This window comes from Ranitomeya imitator, chromosome 1 (genome assembly GCF_032444005.1).
Source record: "Ranitomeya imitator isolate aRanImi1 chromosome 1, aRanImi1.pri, whole genome shotgun sequence".
NCBI lineage: Eukaryota > Metazoa > Chordata > Amphibia > Anura > Dendrobatidae > Ranitomeya > Ranitomeya imitator.
In genome coordinates, this window is record NC_091282.1 from 258,279,378 (window position 1) to 258,299,339 (window position 19,962).

Sequence of the window (19,962 nt, forward strand, 5' to 3'; positions counted from 1 at the left end):
CAGATTAGGTTTATCACCATCACCATCACCAATCACCAATTAGGTTTATCAGAAAAATGTACAAACTTTCAGCTGTTTACAATAAGCCAAGAACAATCTAAATAACTGAAGACAACTAATATAACAAGTGCCACCGTTACTGACTGACAGTTTTAGAATTAGAAGAGCCCCCTTTGCTATGCAACATGTTTTAAGCAGATCTTAACAGCCAGACACCAAATTCTGTCCGCATTCCTAAGGAATCTTAGCCCATTCCTCATGTGCAGTGGCCTCCAGTTCACTAATGTTCTCAGATTTGTGTACTGCAAACTCCATCTTCAAATTAAAGATTTTCTTTGCACCTCAAGTCAGGTCATTTTGATGGCCACTCCAGGACGTCTTCTGAAACTAAATCTTAGTGGACTGATGACGCATGCTTGGAATCATTGTCCTGTAGGAAGGTTCAATGACATCCAAGGATCACCTTCATCAAAAAAAGCATGCTGTTTTTTCCTAGGATTTCCTGAGAATTGATTTAATACATGTTGTCCTCCACAAACTGCAGGTTTCCAGTGTCAGGAAGCCCAGCAGCCCCTAGAGAATAACCTAGCCACTTGCATGCTTAACTGTAGGCAGGGTGTTCTTTTAAGCTGGTGCTGCATTCTGCCTCCTCCAGGCATTGTGCTGATCCATAGGCTAAAAAAGGTGTAGCTTTAACAAATCACTTCACAGAACAGCGTTTGAACACTTCTGTGGCTTATTTTTTGGGTTTTTAGAATACTGGAGCAGACTTTTCTAGTGCAAATGGAAACTCTATAGAGCTTGCTGTCACCAAATCTTGCTGCAGGTCTGTTGAAATCCCTCAAGGGTTTTTGATCACCTGCCTCCTCAGGAATTTTACAGCAGTCATTGATAGCACCCCCTTTCTGCCACATCCAGGTCACATACCTGTAACTCCAGGAACACTCACTACATTAATAAGCTGCACAGTAATGATCTGATAACTTTTTGGACCCTTCACTTGACTCTCTTAAAGAAAAGCCAGCAAACCTGATGCAACTTGCAAATGTGTGCCCTGATGAGGGATTTTATCCAGGGGTTGAATAATTCTTAGATGCAGTAGTCTTTAAAAGTGGCATTTTGTGTTGACTTGTTATATATGTTTTGTTGAGCTATTTAAAGGGAACCCTGTTAGTTACACAAAAGAAAACAGTGTTCCAAAGCTATATGGCCATCTCACTGACAGCGCAGCTACGGGGAGAAAATGAGCTTTAGTCTTCCATGGAGCTGTCGGCTTTTAGTCTTAGAGGTGTACTTCGGTCACTGCTCAGTACACAGAGAGCTGAGGTTGTAAGCACGCCCAGGAAATTTCACAGCTTGCTCTGTAGCACTCGGGCCCAGAGCTTGCAGTTAATATGTTAGTTTCATACTGTATGTTCCCACATGAAATGTATGTTCTCCCTGTGTTTTTGTGGGTTTACTTTGCGTACTCCAGCTTCCTCTCACACTTTATATATAGCCATCTCTATTTTTTGTCATCCACAGATCGGATCATGGCCCGGAGACATACTGATAGGATATTTAACCCCTTCATGACCCAGGGTATTCATTTTTTTGCTTTAGTTTTTTGCTCCCTTTCCTCCCGGAGACGTAACATTTTTTTATTTTTCCGTCAATATGGCCATGTGAGGGCTTATTTTTTGCGGGACAAACTGTACTTTTGAACGACCTCATTGGTTTTAACATGTCATGTACTAGAAAAAGGGAAACAAATTCCAAGTGAGGTGAAATTACAAAAAAAGTGCAATCCCACACTTGTTTTTTGCTTGGCTTTTTTGCTAGGTTCACTAAAAGCTAAAGCTGACCTGACATTATTATTCTCCAGGTCATTACAAGTTCATAGACACCAAACATATCTAAGTGGTTATCTAAGTTAAGTTATCTAAGTTACAAACTTTGCTAAAAAAAAAAAATTGTGCCATTTTCCGATACCCATAGCGTCTCCATTTTTCATGATCTTGGGTTGGGCGAGGGCTTATTTTTTGCTCGCCGAGCTGACGTTTTTAATGATACCATTTTGGTGCAGATATGTTCTTTTGATCATCCGTTATTGCATTTTAATGCAATTGCGTGGCGACCAAAAAAACTTAATTCTGGCGTTTCATATTTTTTTCTCACTATGCCATTTAGCGACCAGTTTAATCCTTTTTTTCTTGATAGATCGGGTGATTCTGAACACAGCGATACCAAATATATGTATGTTTGATTTTTTTTTTAATTGTTTTAATTTGAATGGGGCGAAAGGGGGGTGATTTAAACTTTTATATTTTTTTTTAATTGTTTTCATATTTTTTTTTACTTTTGCCATGTTTCAATAGCCTCCATTGGAGGCTAGAAGCTGGCATAGCCTGATCGGCTCTGCTACATAAGAGCGAAGCTCAGATTGCTCCTATGTAGTAGATTTACAGACTTGCTATGGGTGGCGCTCATAGCAATCTGGCATCAACAACCATAGAGGTCTCATGGAGACCTCTGGTTGTCATGTTGATGCATAGCTGACCACGGATCACGTGACGGAGGTCAGCGATGCACGCATTTCCGGCCGGATGGCCGGAAGCGCTAGTTAAATGCCGCTATCAGCGTTTGACAGCGGCATTTAACTAGTTAATAGCGGCGGGTGAATCACGATTCCACCCGCCGCTATTGCGGGCACATGTCAGCTATTCAAAACAGCCGACATGTCCGGGCTTTGATGCGGGATCACCACCGAAGCAGGGGATCTGACCTCGGACGTACTATCCCGTCCAAGGTCAGAAAGGGGTTAAAGTGTGAGAGGATACTCAGAGCACAAAGACATACTGATCAGATTCACACACACATATATATACGGCGTGTGTGTATGTATATATATATATATATATATATATATATATATATACACACACACATATATATACACGCCGTATACGTGTATGAATCCGACCGGTATGAGTCGTATCATATATATATATATATATATATATATATATATATATATATACCGTATATACTCGTGTATAAGAAGAGATTTTCAGCACTTTTTTTGGGTTGAAAACGCCCCCCTCGGCTTATACACGAGTCATTGTCCAGAAAGCCGGCGGGGGAGGGGGAGCCGGCAGCTGTAGCACAGTGACAGCTGCAGCGGCCGGCTTCCAGAAGACATCAATACTCACCCTGCGTCGCTGCATTTCCGTCCCTGCATTTCTTTCCCGGCGCAGGCAGCTTTCCTTGTTCCTGTGCTCAGCGGTCAGGTGGTACTGCTCATTAAATTAATGAATATGCACACGTCTCCACTCCCATAGGTACGGAGCGCATATTCATTACCTTAGTGAGCGGTACCACGCGACCTTTGAGCACAGGAACAAGAAAGAGCTGCCAGCGCCGGGACAGAGATGCAGGGATGCGCGAGGAGGGTGTGTAGGACGGGGGGGGGGGAAGCCATGTGGGACTGTAGGAGCTATGCGGGACCGTGGAAGCCATGCATACAACAGGGGGAGCCACACATACCGGGACAAAACAGGGGAGCCACATACCAAGACAGGACGGGGTTGCCACACATACCAGGAGAAGACGGGGGAAGCCATGCATAGCAGGACAGGGATGAGGGGTCAATGCATACCCGGCTTATACTTGAGTCAATAAGCTTCCAGTTTGGAGCTCGGGTCAGCTTATACTCGAGTATATACGGTATATCGCCTTATATAACCAAATTAGATTACACCTACATAAAATTTGAGCAAACATATGGGACAGCAAATATAGTCAGACTTTTAAATGGACTCTGTTGCCAGGTTTTTACTACTTCATCTGAGAGCAAAAACTAAAACCTACAAAGACAGGGAGTTTTACACCCAGAAGTAAAATCAAGTAATGCTTGTTAAATATCAGCAAATTCATCGGAGAGCAGCCTAATGTAGAGGTACAGACCAGGATTCCATAGTTGTGTCACTTACTTTACTGGTTACTGCAGTTTTGACACAATCAGTGTTTTATCTGCTGCAGATCTAGCAGTTCTCTAAATGCTGACGTCTACTGTATGTAACCCCACCCACACCACTGATTGGCAGCTTTCTGCCCATGTATGGTGTGCTGCCAATCAGAGGGGTTATACAGCGCTTGTGAATATGCTTGACTATCTGGCAAAAGGTTTACTAGTCCTCTAAAGGTACCTTCACACATAACGATATTGTTAACGATATCGTTGCATTTTGTGACGTAGCAACGATATCGTTAATGAAATCGTTATGTGTGACAGCGACCAACGATCAGGCCCCTGCTGGGAGATCGTTGGTCGCTGAAGAAAGTCCAGAACTTTATTTCGTCGCTGGATCTCCCGCGGACATCGCTGGATCGGCGTTTGTGACACCGATCCAGCGATGTCTTCACTGGTAACCAGGGTAAACATCGGGTAACTAAGCGCAGGGCCGCGCTTAGTAACCCGATGTTTACCCTGGTTACCATCCTAAAAGTAAAAAAAACAAACACTACATACTTACCTACCGCTGTCTGTCCCCCGGCGCTGTGCTCTGCACTCCTCCTGCACTGGCTGTGAGCGTCGGTCAGCCGGAAAGCAGAGCGGTGACGTCACCGCTCTGCTTTCCGGCCGCTGTGCTCACACAGACAGTACAGGAGGAGTGCAGATCACAGCGCCGGGGGACAGACAGCGGTAGGTAAGTATGTAGTGTTTGTTTTTTTTACTTTTAGGATGGTAACCAGGGTAAACATCGGGTTACTAAGCGCGGCCCTGCGCTTAGTTACCCGATGTTTACCCTGGTTACCGGCATCGTTGGTCGCTGGAGAGCTGTCTGTGTGACAGCTCTCCAGCGACCAAACAGCGACGCTGCAGCGATCCGGATCGTTGTCGGTATCGCTGCAGCGTCGCTTAATGTGAAGGGGCCTTAATACTAATCTCCTGATAAAACAGTTATTTTATCAAAACTACACAGCCAGTAAGTGAGACATCGCTGGAGTCAGAGTCTGTAGCCCGTACATTATTGCTGCTCTCAGATTATTGCTGGTGACAGATTCCTTTTAAGTCCTTTTATTTGTTCATTTAATGGAAAATAATTGTACTATTTAACCTGTAATGTTGCATGGCAGCTGTAACAAGGTTACATTTAATACAGATTTAACACCAACCTCTGCATGCGTTCCTGAAGCTCCCTCTGCTTGCGGATCTCAGGGAACTGCTTCTCATAATACTCCCTTATCTTGCTCTCCTTTGCTCTTCTGCGTGGATTATTTTCAATACGCTCCACTTTTTTCTCCCAGGCTTCCATCAACTGGTCATATCGCTGACAGAGTTTCTGTTCCTGCACCAGAAAGTGATCTATCAGAACATGCAAATCTTTAACTCTGACCCCAATCACAATAAAGTCACAAATCAGAACCGTTTCTAAGAAGCATACATGCTTCCCAATGTGCATTAGCACCCAAAATAACCCACAGAATAGAATACCAAAATACAGAACATAAAAGTAGTATACACAGCAGATGGCGCCATGTTTCTTCACATCATAAACTACCATTATTAGCAAAAGCCATGACCCAATCTGGATCCTGAAAGACCCCACTGACATAAAATGATGCATGGCAGAAATGGCGAAGAATTTTCTGCACCAAATATTGTCCGCTCATTCCTACTAACACGTGCACATACCCTAAAGTTCTAGAGAAGGACGGCATCATATGGGTGGCTATATCAGGTGAAGTACATTTCTATACGTTATCGTCTATAGTAGAATATTCGGGGTGTAAGCCTTTCCGTGCATTTTAAGCTAAGCGTTGTGATAACCCCGGTAGGGGCCCTGGAACTACTCCATATTGCTGGCATCTGTAAGGGGAATATTCTTGGAGTCACGGCACTGTTGAGAAACCTGGAACACAACTACAGTAATGACTGCTTGGATGAGGGGTTTTGCTTCCTAAGACTCAAATAAAAACACCATAGCAGTTGGCAAATGGATTTTCATTCCTCCCTGTGTGATTTACTTAGCATTTTAAAGGCTGCCAAACTTTTCATAGCTGTTCTAAAACAGTGCTGATAAGAAATATGCATCCACGAAAATGAAGAACACAAACTTCTACGGCTCATGTTACTCTACATCATCTAGAATGTAATCCTCTTTATCAGCAAACGGAAAAGCAGCCAAGGCAGCTCATATACAGGTCCTTCTCAAAAAATTAGCATATAGTGTTAAATTTCATTATTTACCATAATGTAATGATTACAATTAAACTTTCATATATTATAGATTCATTATCCACCAACTGAAATTTGTCAGGTCTTTTATTGTTTTAATACTGATCGTTTTGGCATACAACTCCTGATAACCCAAAAAACCTGTCTCAATAAATTAGCATATCAAGAAAAGGTTCTCTAAACGACCTATTACCCTAATCTTCTGAATCAACTAATTAACTCTAAACACATGCAAAAGATACCTGAGGCTTTTATAAACTCCCTGCCTGGTTCATTACTCAAAACCCCCATCATGGGTAAGACTAGCGACCTGACAGATGTCAAGAAGGCCATCATTGACACCCTCAAGCAAGAGGGTAAGACCCAGAAAGAAATTTCTCAACAAATAGGCTGTTCCCAGAGTGCTGTATCAAGGCACCTCAATGGTAAGTCTGTTGGAAGGAAACAATGTGGCAGAAAACGCTGTACAACGAGAAGAGGAGACCGGACCCTGAGGAAGATTGTGGAGAAGGACCGATTCCAGACCTTGGGGAACCTGAGGAAGCAGTGGACTGAGTCTGGTGTGGAAACATCCAGAGCCACCGTGCACAGGCGTGTGCAGGAAATGGGCTACAGGTGCCGCATTCCCCAGGTAAAGCCACTTTTGAACCATAAACAGCGGCAGAGGCGCCTGACCTGGGCTACAGAGAAGCAGCACTGGACTGTTGCTAAGTGGTCCCAAATACTTTTTTCTGATGAAAGCAAATTTTACATGTCATTCGGAAATCAAGGTGCCAGAGTCTGGAGGAAGACTGGGGAGAAGGAAATGCCAAAATGCCTGAAGTCCAGTGTCAAGTACCCACAGTCAGTGATGGTGTGGGGTGCCATGTCAGCTGCTGGTGTTGGTCCACTGTGTTTCATCAAGGGCAGCTTCCATCGGCTGAAATGCTTTATGGAGATGAAGATTTCATTTTTCAGCACGACCTGGCACCTGCTCACAGTGCCAAAACCACTGGTAAATGGTTTACTGACCATGGTATTACTGTGCTCAATTGGCCTGCCAACTCTCCTGACCTGAACCCCATAGAGAATCTGTGGGATATTGTGAAGAGAAAGTTGAGAGACGCAAGACCCAACACTCTGGATGAGCTTAAGGCCGCTATTGAAGCATCCTGGGCCTCCATAACATCTCAGCAGTGTCACAGGCTGATTGCCTCCATGCCACGCCGCATTGAAGCAGTCATTTCTGCCAAAGGATTCCCGACCAAGTATTGAGTGCATAACTGAACATTATTATTTGTTGGTTTTTTTGTTTGTTATTAAAAAACACTTTTATTTGATTGGATGGGTGAAATATGCTAATTTATTGAGACAGGTTTTTTGGGTTATCAGGAGTTGTATGCCAAAATCATCAGTATTAAAACAATAAAAGACCTGACAAATTTCAGTTGGTGGATAATGAATCTATAATATATGAAAGTTTAATTGTAATCATTACATTATGGTAAATAATGAAATTTAACAATATATGCTAATTTTTTGAGAAGGACCTGTATAGCCGGTGATTTCAGAGTCCTGCTTTGATGGGAATCTACCCTTAAAGGAGAAGTCTCCAGGAACATCTTCTATGGACAATCTCAGGGGTAAAATTCAGATGCTCCTGAGCACCTGCTAACACCATGGATGATTTAATTCCTGGTATATCAGGCCACCACCACCTTCCTTCACAGCTGCCCGGGAATAGACTGATTTTTACAGGTCTATTTTCCTCGTGAATTCCATTGCAGATTGAGTTACAAACGTTCTGTCAGTGTAGCCCGAATAATAGTAAAATATGTTACGTTCCGAGTCCTAAAGCAATAAAGCTTGAGCTGTAGATGAAGAATGACGCCAGTCCTTCATGTCCTCTGCGTTCGCTGACAGCAGCCATATCATTTGCCTAGCGAGAATCATTCGGTAGTTTCCAGAGATAATTATCCTCAGTCATCCGCCATAACAGAGTATTTTAGGAGTTTGTTCTATTCTGCTTCTCCTAGAATATGAAGGGCTTCCAAACAAAACCTCAGCGGACACAAAGCTGATGGCTTTTTCCTCCAAAGCAGTAAGAATCTTGCATTTTTTCCGAGATTTTTCAGTGTGCACAACACATTTTACATCATTTTATAAAAGTTCATCAAGACATTTGCATGATCAATGGTAAAATATTTCTTCTATGTTCAACTTAATCTTAGGGCAGAAGGAGAACAGGACATTCTGTATTGTATTTATTTGGATGCAAATGGAAAACAGATTTTCATTTTGCACTGCAGTTTAGAAAGCTTGTAAAGTTTAGATTTTTTTTTCTTCATCTGTGGCCTCATTAATATTAGTCCTTTATTGATTTCCCTGAGAAACGTTTGTTTCTTTAGGATCCAATCTTACTGACAGATCCCATGGACTATTAGATCTCGCTCATGTCCAAGTATCATGGTCGGAGTACAGACTGCAATATATGGACTGGCCGCGAGTCTCCTGACCCAAACAGACAGCATCGTAGGCAAATGTGGGCCATCAAGTTCTGGTCAGGAGGACCTGTGGCTAGTCCGTGATAGACGGAAGTCTGAATGAGGCCTTAGTATACGTGTATTACGGAGAAGTAGTATCAGATCAGTACCAGCTATAACTTTCCTTTTTTAGAGAATGGAGATACTAAATACCTGATGTGCCTGTAGAAAATAGAAAATACATTTGCTTTCAGGCGACGACATAGGTTTCCTTCAATTGTATAATGCAATTACATCTTTACTCGGCTTTCTGAATACAGCTGGCTGGCAAGAATAGAAGCCTTTATGTTCTCAGTAGGCCCTGGTGATCAGTCAGAAAGGAGCGTTCGACTTCTGTACTTTTAATTAATTCTACCTTGTATTTTGCTGGATCAGCGTCTGGGCTTTTGTGCCTTGAAACATTAAGCTGTCCTCTGGCACCAAAACCCTGCACAGTCGGCACCTCAACCTGAAAATAAGCCTTTTTATTTAACCATCAGTGCACTGTACCACTCATAAGCCCATTACATTTCTATTACATTTTCCAATTTACCTCCTGGTTGTCACCAAGCCTCTCTGACCTTCGGCAACCTGCATTTTGTAAGCTAATAATGTACCACTGTCTAAAAATTATGGAGGCTGCCACATTTTATGCATGCTACTACTATTCGCAAATGCTATTGCCTTCACATATGACGCCCCCAATTGATACACATCCTCAATAAGTCCTTGGGAGCATCTGGCTATTCTGGAGAACAAGTGTACTAAGAAAAGGGACATAATACTTCATTAGGACTCCTTCACACGTCGGTGTCTCTGATACATGTGGTGACAGTTTTCACACATACTGGAGCCTATTATACACGTAGATTTATTTAAAGGGAACCTGTCACCCCCAAAATCAAAGGTGAGCTAAGACCACCGGCATCAGGGGTCTATCTACAGCATTCTGTAATGCTGTAGATAAGCCCCTGATCTATCCTAAAAGATGAGAAAAAGAGGTTAGATTATACTCACCCAGGGGCGGTCCCGTTGCTGTACGGTCAGATGGGTGTCACGGTCCGGTCAGGCGCCTCCTATCTTCATCAGATGATGTCCTCTTCTTGCCTTCACGCTGCGGCTCTGGTGCATGCGTACTTTGTCTGCCCTGTTGAGAGCAGAGCAAAGTACTGCAGTGCGCAGGCGCCGGGCTGCTCTGACCTTTCCTGGCGCCTGCGCACTGCAGGACTTTGCTCTGCCCTCAACAGGGCAGACAAAGTACGCATGCGCCAGAGCCGCAGCATGAAGACAAGAAGAGGACATGATCGTAAGAAGATGGGAGGCCCAGGACCGGACCGCAACACCCATTGGATCGGACTGCCCGCGTGAGTATACTCTAACCTCTTTTAGGATACATTGGGGGCTTGCTGTAGGTAAGCCCCTGATGGCGGTGAGCTTAGCTCAACTTCCATTTTTGGGGGTGACAGGTTCCCTTTAAATCTATGGGGCTGTGCACATGTCCGTGTTAACACACAGACCATGTTTCGGTGTGAGCCACACAAGGACATGTCCGTTTTTTTCCAGCAACAGGCACGTCAATACGTCTAATGGATGCGCCATTTCTGGGGTGGCTCAGGGCTGGTTTTATTAGGCCAATAAACATGGACCTTCCCAGCCTATTAATATTAGCCCATAGTTGTCTGCTTAGCCTTTGCTGACTATTAAAACTATGGGGGGCCCAGGTCATTTTTTTAATAACCAGTTAAAGCTAAGCAGACAGCTGTGAGCGGATATTAATAGACTGGAAAGCTCCATGGTTATTGGGTCCTTTCCAGACTTATAAGACCAGCTCCAGCTGTCTGCTTTGCCTTAGCTTGTTATTAAAAATAAGGGGGAATGCACGCCACTTTTTTCATTTATTTTTTAGCTAAATACAGGTACAGAAAACTACACGCACACTGCACTAATTTTATAACTCACGGACATCTTTCTATCTATCTATTCTCTATCTTTGCACATCTAACACCTAAACATCTTATTTCTATTCTGCGATTTCAGCATGTGTCACACTGATGGACACGGACGGCACACGGATGCCACATGGATTATACACACAGACTTGGATAGCCCCATTACTGTTTTTTTCAGTACTGGAAATATTAAGACATGTGAAGGACTTAGTTCTGAAATACACTTAAATGAGTATTTTTGTCTAAAGAAGCTCCATTAGATGATCAATTTTAGATAAATTGGACTGCTGGATCTCTCATACATTACGAGACTGGCATGTCTAAATCTCTATTTACTGGCAATGGTACTGACAAAGACAGCTAAGCACAGGTGAAGACTGAATGGAGAAGTTGACAGGTGTGTGTCAGGCCTTACCATTCACTTCTATACCATTTCTGTAAGTCTGAAGAAGATGGATGCAGCTGTGCACCTATGCAGCCATGCTCCACATGAATGCAGCTTCCAGTGCCCGTCTCAATTGCCAGGATAGGGTTGGGGGGATTCAAAAAAAATAAAATAAATAAGTGTAGGTTCCAGAGGTAAGACCGGCATCATTTTTGATTGTCCTGATGAAGAAGTTTTGAACTTCAACACACATTGACAAATCAACCGCATTTCTGAATGCCAATTCTCTCTCATCCTGGAGGAGCAGAATTAACCCTTTCTTTGTGTATATCGATTTGTGGGTCTGCAGCAGCCTTAAGCCTATTAGTGATTGTGATCACACAACCATACCAGGAGAGTACCTTTGCTTTTGGTCTCCCACACTATTAGTCAGATAAAACCCTACTGCGTTTATTGTTATTTCAGCTTTATTCACCTTTATAGGGATTGTCTCACAGCTTATATACATCATAGTGGGTCCATTTCTAAAAGCCAGAATGATGAGCGGCTCTTACTGAAGTGGGCACAGCCACATGATCAGCCATTAATTGCATAGCCATTGTGTAATAGTTGATTGCTGGGGGTTACAGAAGCACGTGATATGCGGTATTTTTTCCGGAGCACAACAGCGCACTGTATTTAATACTTTGACTGCAGGTCTCTACATAGTAATACGTTATGTGCTATTGAATATAAAGACGTATGGTGCAGGCTACACTGCCCACTACTTACCCATTGCTTACGGGCATGATTCCTTCTTTTAAAATACAGAATGAGCTTCTTACGCATGGTCTGGTTTCTAAAGTAGGGAAATTGGAAAATGTAAAACAATTTAGGAAATAAATGGTTTTATAAGTGAGATGACAACTAGAAAGTATAGACTGCATGATGTACTTACATTTTAATATTTTCATGGTATTGCTTGGTGTCTGACGGCTGGTTGTACAGTGGCTGTAAGGAAAATCAATGTATGTATTCACAACACCATCTACCAGAACTTCCATGTATCATGGAGAATTATTAGCGTTGTAAGTCCCTAGTAAGTCCCTCACATGTAAAGCGCCATGGAATAAATGGCGCTATAATAATAAATAATAATAATAATAATAGTAAGCATTAGGCCGGCGTCACACACAGCGTAAAACAATACGGTCCGTATATTACGGCCGTAATACGCTGAAAAGTCCCGAAAAAAGTGGTCCGTAGCTCCTCCGTAGGCAGGGTGTGTCAGCGTTTTTTGCGCATGGCATCCTCCGTATGTAATCCGTATGGCATCCGTACTGCGTGGTTTTCTCGCAGGCTAGCAAAACCAACATACCGCTATAGAAGTGATCCATGTGTCCCAAAAAGAAAAGAAAATATATATATACTGTCTATATATATATATATATATATATATATATATATATATATATATATATATATATGTCAGTAGACACATATATTAGAGAGAAAAGCCGGTAATTCAGTGCGGTGTACAGTAAAATCACACTGACAGCTTACAGTAGAATAGGTAGAATAAATGTGTACACATAGAATAGGTATATATATATATATATATGTCAGTGAGACACATATATGTATATATATTAATATTTATTCCAGCGCTAGACAGCTTGAAAGCCGGTAATTCAATTACCGGCTTTTTCCTTCTCCTTCCTAAAACCCGACATGATTTGAGACATGGTTTACATACAGTAAACCATGTCTTCTCTCCATTTTTTTTGCAGATTCCACACTACTAATGTCAGTAGTGTGTATCTGCAAAATTTGGCCGTTCTAGCTCTTAAAATAAAGGGTTAAATGGCGGAAAAAATTGGCGTGGGCTCCCACGCAATTTTCTCCGCCAGAGTAGTAAAGCCAGTGACTGAGGGCAGATATTAATAGCCTGGAGAGGGTCCATGGTTATTGGCCCCCCCCTGGCTAAAAATATCTGCCCCCAGCCACCCCAGAAAAGGCACATCTGGAAGATGCGCCTATTCTGGCACTTGGCCACTCTCTTCCCATTCCCGTGTAGCGGTGGGATATGGGGTAATGAAGGGTTAATGCCACCTTGCTATTGTAAGGTGACATTAAGCCAGATTAATAATGGAGAGGCGTCAATTATGACACCTATCCATTATTAATCCAATACTAGTAAAGGGTTAAATAAAACACAAACACATTTTTTAAAATTATTTTAATGAAATAAAAACAATGGTTGTTGCAGTATTTTATTCAACGCCCAATCCAGTCACTGAAGACCCTCGTTCTGTGAGTAAAAAAACATAATAAACCAACAATATACTTACCCTCCGCAGATCTGTAACGTCCAACGATGTAAATCCTTCTGAAGGGGTTAAAACATTTTGCAGCAAGGAGCTGTGCTAATGCAGGCTGCTCCTCGCTGCAAAACCCGGGGAATGAGTCTAAATATAGATCAATGATCTATATTTAGCTTCATTTGCGGTGAGGCGCCCTCTGCTGGCTGTTCATAGATCGTGGGAAATTACCTAGAAAGCCAGGGAGCTTTGAATAAAATACTGCAACAACCATTGTTTTTATTTCATTAAAATAATTTTAAAAAATGTGTTTGTGTTTTATTTAACCCTTTACTAGTATTGGATTAATAATGGATAGGTGTCATAATTGACGCCTCTCCATTATTAATCTGGCTTAATGTCACCTTACAATAGCAAGGTGGCATTAACCCTTCATTACCCCATATCCCACCGCTACACGGGAATGGGAAGAGAGTGGCCAAGTGCCAGAATAGGCGCATCTTCCAGATGTGCCTTTTCTGGGGTGGCTGGGGGCAGATATTTTTAGCCAGGGGGGGCCAATAACCATGGACCCTCTCCAGGCTATTAATATCTGCCCTCAGTCACTGGCTTTACTACTCTGGCGGAGAAAATTGCGCGGGAGCCCACGCCAATTTTTTCCGCCATTTAACCCTTTATTTTAAGAGCTAGAACAGCCAAATTTTGCAGATACACACTACTGACATTAGTAGTGTGGAATCTGCAAAAAAAATGGAGAGAAGACATGGTTTACTGTATGTAAACCATGTCTCAAATCATGTCGGGTTTTAGGAAGGAGAAGGAAAAAGCCGGTAATTGAATTACCGGCTTTCAAGCTGTCTAGCGCTGGAATAAATATTAATATATATACATATATGTGTCTAATGACATATATATATATATATACCTATTCTATGTGTACACATTTATTCTACCTATTCTACTGTAAGCTGTCAGTGTGATTTTACTGTACACCGCACTGAATTACCGGCTTTTCTCTCTAACAGCGCTGCGTATTTCTCACAAGTCACACTGCTTGTCCGTGTGTAATCCGTATTTTTCACGCTTCCATAGACTTTCATTGGCGTATTTCTTGCGCAGTACGGTGACAAACGCAGCATGCTGCGATTTTGTACGGCCGTAGAAAGCCGTATAATACTGATCAGTAAAATACGGCAAATAGGAGCAGGGGCATAGAGAATAATTGTGCCGTATTTTTTGCGAGTTTTACGGACGTAGATTCTGCGCTCTTACGTCCGTAAAACTCGCATGTGTGACGGCGGCCTTAGAGATAGATGCCAGTGATGCCGCCCACCTGTGATAAGTGACACGTGAAACATTTTAGTTCCGATGTATGATGAATGTGACGTACCAGTTCCACATGAGGTCCCAGACCTTCCAGAATCCGATGAGCCGCCTCTGCCTTTTTCTGCAATACAAACAGATCACACTTCTATCAGATCCAATTTACTCACAATATTCATGATAAATAGGAGATCCCAAGTTCTAACCTGTAGTCCAGTGGGCCTGAGAAAATAATACATATCTGCCACCTTCTAAGTATCTGTTCACATCTCTTTAAGTGAACACATTCCGTACTTGCACCAAGGAAACAACCTGCCCGCACACCAAACTTATCAGTAGGGCCTTGTCTATGTGCAAAAGAAGTGTCCATGTAGCATACTTTTCTAATATACAATGGGAGTTAGTCTACATGGTACACAGAGAAGGGTGGAGAAGAGGGGGATGAAGCTGCAGCACCTCTCCGGTTCTCAAGGTTTCAGTGGGAGAAAAGTGAGGAATATCAGATTAGCGCGCAACCACTTTTGATGTATTTTAGCAAGCATGCAGAGACATTAAAAAAATACAGAGGCTGGAAACAGTTGTTGGCTACATTACATCTAAAGCTACTTGAGGGACAGAAGGTTTTTTTTTAATAATATAAAAAAATATGATCAATGCGCTCTCGGGAACCGATTGCATTACTTTCTATACAAAGCGCATCATTCACATTATTCCACTGCTCTACAATAGCATGGACTGTTTTAGTGTGAGCCTTTTACACTGTATAAAGCAAAATCCTTTTAGATGAAGCCAAGAAAAAAAGTGTATAAAAAAATAAATAAAAATCAACAGCCAGATATTGTGTCAAGGTGCATATAGCTCATGAAGTCTGCTATTAAAAACATTCATACAATTTATATTCTTCACTCAAACATTCATTTTCATAGCAGAGTAAGGTAGCCATCTGGTGGTTTTTCTTTAATACTACAAGCACAAAATAAATAAATAAATAAAATAAAATAAACCATGATAAATCTTATTAAAGGTTCAGGACAGGATATTTTTCCCCCTTCCTGACAAGGCACATTTTTCTGGAATTTATGGTACATGCGCTTTAAAAAGGGACCTAAAACATTTTTTAATTTGGATATCCAAGTGACATTGCCTCTTTTTTTCCGGATGCAAAATGCCTAAATTTTTATATCCCCTCTTTTGTGGATATGGGGGGAAATTTCAATTAAAATAAGAAATGTGTATTTTCCCCCATTTGTTTTTTTATTTTTCCATTAGTGCCATAAAGGATTGCTGAAAACTCTTTAAATTGTATGTATATATGTATGTGTGTATATATATATATATATACACATACACACACTAGATGGTGGCCCGATTCTAACGCATCGGGTATTCTAGAATATGCATGTCCACGTAGTATATTGCACAGCCCACGTAGTATATTACCCAGCCACGTAGTATATTGCCCAGTCACGTAGTATATTGCCCAGTCACGTAGTATATTGCCCAGTCATGTACGTTATTGCCCAGCTACGTAGTATATTGCCCAGTGACATAGTATATTGCCCAGCCACATAGTATATTGCCCAGCTACATAGTATATTGCCCAGTCACGTAGTATATTGCCCAGCTACATAGTATATTGCCCAGTGATGTAGTATATTGCCCAGCCACATAGTATATTGCCCGGCCACGTAGTATATTGCCCAGCCACGTAGTATATTGCCCAGCCACGTAGTATATTGCCCAGCCACGTAGTATATTGCCCAGCCACGTAGTTTACTGCACAGTCACGTAGTATATTGCCCAGTCACGTAGTATATTTGCCCAGTCACGTAGTATATTCCCCAGTCACGTAGTATATTGCCCAGTCACGTAGTATATTGCCCAGTCACGTAGTATATTGCCCAGCGATGTAGTATATTGCCCAGCCACGTAGTATATTGCCCAGTCACGTAGTATATTGCCCAGTCACGTAGTATATTGCCCAGCGATGTAGTAGATTGCCCAGCCACGTAGTACGGTATATTGCCCAGTCACGTACTATATTGCCCAGCTACGTAGTATATTGCCCAGTGACGTAGTATATTGCCCAGCCACATAGTATATTGCCCAGCTACGTAGTATATTGCCCAGTCACGTAGTATATTGCCCAGCTACGTAGTATATTGCCCAGTCACGTAGTATATTGCCCAGCCACGTAGTATATTGCCCAGCCACGTAGTATACTGCCCAGCCACGTATATTGCACATGTATGTAACAAGTTAAAAAAGACTTAAAATAAAAAATAAACATATACTCACCTTCCGAAGGCCCCTTGTAGTCCTGGCGCCTGTGTGCGGTGCACGCGGCAGCTTCCGGTCCCAGGGTTGGTATGAGCGCAGGACCTGTGATGACGTCGCAGTCACATGACCGTGACGTCATGGCAGGTTCTTCTCGCATAGCATCCTTGGCACCGGAACCTGCCGCTTTGCACTGCCGAGGACAGGGCGCGACGTCAGAGGGTGAGAGTAACTTTTTTATTATTATTATTACTTGTAACATTAGATCTTTTTACTATTGATGCTGCGTATGCAGCATCAATAGTAAAAAGTTGGTCACACAGGGTTAATAGCTGCGTTAATGGAGTGCGTTACACTGCAGCATAACGCGGTACATTAGCGCTGCCATTAACCCTGTGTGAGGGCTGACTGGAGGGGAGTATGGAGCGGGCACGGACTGCGGGGAGGAAGGAGCGGCCATTTTGCCGGCGGACTGTGCCCGTCGCTGATTGGTCGTGGCAATGATCGTGGGCGTTTTGCCACGACCAATCAGCGACTTGGATTTCCATAACAGACAGAGGCCGCGACCAATGAATATCCGTGACAGACAGACAAAAGGACAGACACAAAGACGGGAGTGACCCTTAGACAATAATATAGTATATATATATATATATACATATATATAATACGATACGATACACACACACACATACATATACACACAACAACTTTTTTCCGATAGTTGAGGGGCTAGAAACAGCAACTCAGACTGGTGTTGTCTTTTTTTTTAAAAACTACTTCCCATTCCTATATTAACCCCAGTTAGAGGAGAAATTCAATCTCATACCTACAGAACAGAGCTCTGACTTCCCTACCGGGAGGCCAGTTGTGTCTGACAGCCAGCTACCCACAGCTGCAGCTACATTATCTCATCTCATGCAAGCAATTTACACCGCATTGACACAGTGTAGAGGGCAGACTGCTCAGAAGTTTGTAGCCTATCGGCAGTACAGAACTGGTTAAATGGGTTGTCCACTAATCAAATAACCAGTTTTCAATCCCCATGTTTTCCCAAAGTAAAATAGCTATACTCCCCTCCAGTGCCGCTGCTGTCCCAAAATGGTCAGGTGCAGTACTTTCGCCAATGAGGCTATGGCTGGTCACTTTAAAATCTATATATTTTCTGTAGATAGTATAGATCGAAACAGCCAACGTAAATTAGAGGAAAAGCTTAATTGCTGTGAAATCCTCTCAAAGAAAGATTAATATACAGAAAATAGAGTATTTATCATAGAAAATGTGATCTACTGAAGATGGAATGTGGCCTTCTCTAAGAAGCGGTCTTCAAGAGGGTTTACGTTATGGCAGAAAATATGTCATCAGATAACGGGTCTGAATTCTTTGGCATCTATTTCCTAACAACCGTCATGATAGAGAAGTGCATCAAAACAGTGAGCTGAAAATCAAGAGGAAAGAAACCACAGTTATCAAAACGCTTTCAACAGAAATGAGAAGTTTGGGTAATTTCTGAATGACTGCTACTCTACAAATGTGCCTGCTGTTCAGGACTTTAATATTGGCAGCCTATACTTAAAGGGGTTGCTGTATAGGGTTTATCAGGGACGTTAATATTGGTAGCCTATACTTAAAGGGGTTTTCCAGTCTAGTCTAACACAAATTTTTGTCAAGAAGTGTAGGTTGCAAAATATTAACACTGTGTATATTTGACAGTGTTTGGATTAAGCAAGCTACATTGCTTGCCAATTCGAGCGAGTGTCCATGACCACAATATATGATTTGCATACTTGTGGTCACGCGCTGAATAGTTACTCTTACTATTTCTCTTAATGTTTGGATTCGACATGCTACATATGCTGAATCCCAACAGTGTGTTATATGAAAAAGTAGAGATGAGCGAATGTGAGCAGATAAGGCTCCTTTCACACTAGCGTCGGAATCTCCCCGTCGCAATGCGTCTGGGAGAGATTCCGACGCTAGCGTTTGCTGCATTGCACAATGGGTGCAGCGGATGCATTTTTCCGGCGCATCCGCTGCCCCATTGTAAGGTGCGGGGAGGTGGGGGCGGAGTTCCGGCCGCGCATGCGCGGTCGGAAAAAGCGGTCCGTCAGGAGAAAAAAACGTTACATGTAGCGTTTTTTTCTCCCGACGGTCCGCAAAAGCACGACGCATCCGTCGCTCAACGGATGCGACGTGTGGCAATCCGTCGCAAATGCGTCGTCAATGCAAGTCTATGGGGAAAAAAACGCATCCTGCAAGCACTTTTGCAGGATGCGTTTTTTCTGCAAAACGACGCATTGTGACGGATTGCAGAAAACGCTAGTGTGAAAGTAGCCTAAGGTGTTATCAGAGTATGATCATGTGCTAACCAAGTGACTTCGGAAATATGTTTGAGTCCTCATGGCTGCATGTCTCATGGCTGCTTGCCTAACTAACAGGCAATCCCTACATGTGTTGTGGCTGTCTAATAGCCGCGAGACACGCAGCTGCGGGACTCAAACATAGTTCTCTAGCACTCTGAAGACACTCTTATCACAGGAGCATGCTCGAATAACACCTTATCTGTGCACCTTCACTCATCACTAATGGTCATCCATCTGTGTGGAGGGATAGGGATACCAATGAGTGGTCTCCCCCCAACATTGTATACCAGACACAGTTCCACAGGTTTTGGAGTGGCTGTGCCTGGTGTAACATTTTACTACGACTTTATCCTACAGCCGTGACTAAAAGCACCATAGACCTAACAGTTGACCACACACCTTCAACAGCTGATTGGCAGAAAATGGCTAAGCGAGCAAATATAGTAGGCTATCCTAAAAGTCAGCTATTCGTTTTAAAGAAGCCAATGAGCCCTTCAAACCCCTTTACATTCATCATATTGAAATTGTAAAACATGGTTAAAATGTTATAGATCACACTCCAGATCAGAGATTTGCATGTAGCAGAAATAAAGAGTCCAGTCCAACAGCAATAAGGCTATGTGCACACGTTGCGGATTTTGCTG

The 19,962-nt window shown here is 42.6% G+C and overlaps 1 protein-coding gene across 24 annotated transcripts in view; it reads right to left on the minus strand.

The window, feature by feature from the left end:
* Nucleotides 1–19,962, minus strand: part of NCOR2 (nuclear receptor corepressor 2) — a 574,536-nt gene that overhangs the window by 220,757 nt on the left and 333,817 nt on the right. For all 24 annotated transcript variants that reach the window (XM_069756005.1, XM_069756000.1, XM_069756002.1 and 21 more), the window contains exons 7-10: nucleotides 14,746–14,802; nucleotides 11,993–12,045; nucleotides 11,827–11,893; nucleotides 5,158–5,330 (exon numbers count right to left, since the gene is read on the minus strand). In XM_069756005.1, coding sequence (XP_069612106.1) covers nucleotides 5,158–5,330; nucleotides 11,827–11,893; nucleotides 11,993–12,045; nucleotides 14,746–14,802 — 350 coding nt within the window. The remainder of the gene's footprint in view (nucleotides 1–5,157; nucleotides 5,331–11,826; nucleotides 11,894–11,992; nucleotides 12,046–14,745; nucleotides 14,803–19,962) is intronic.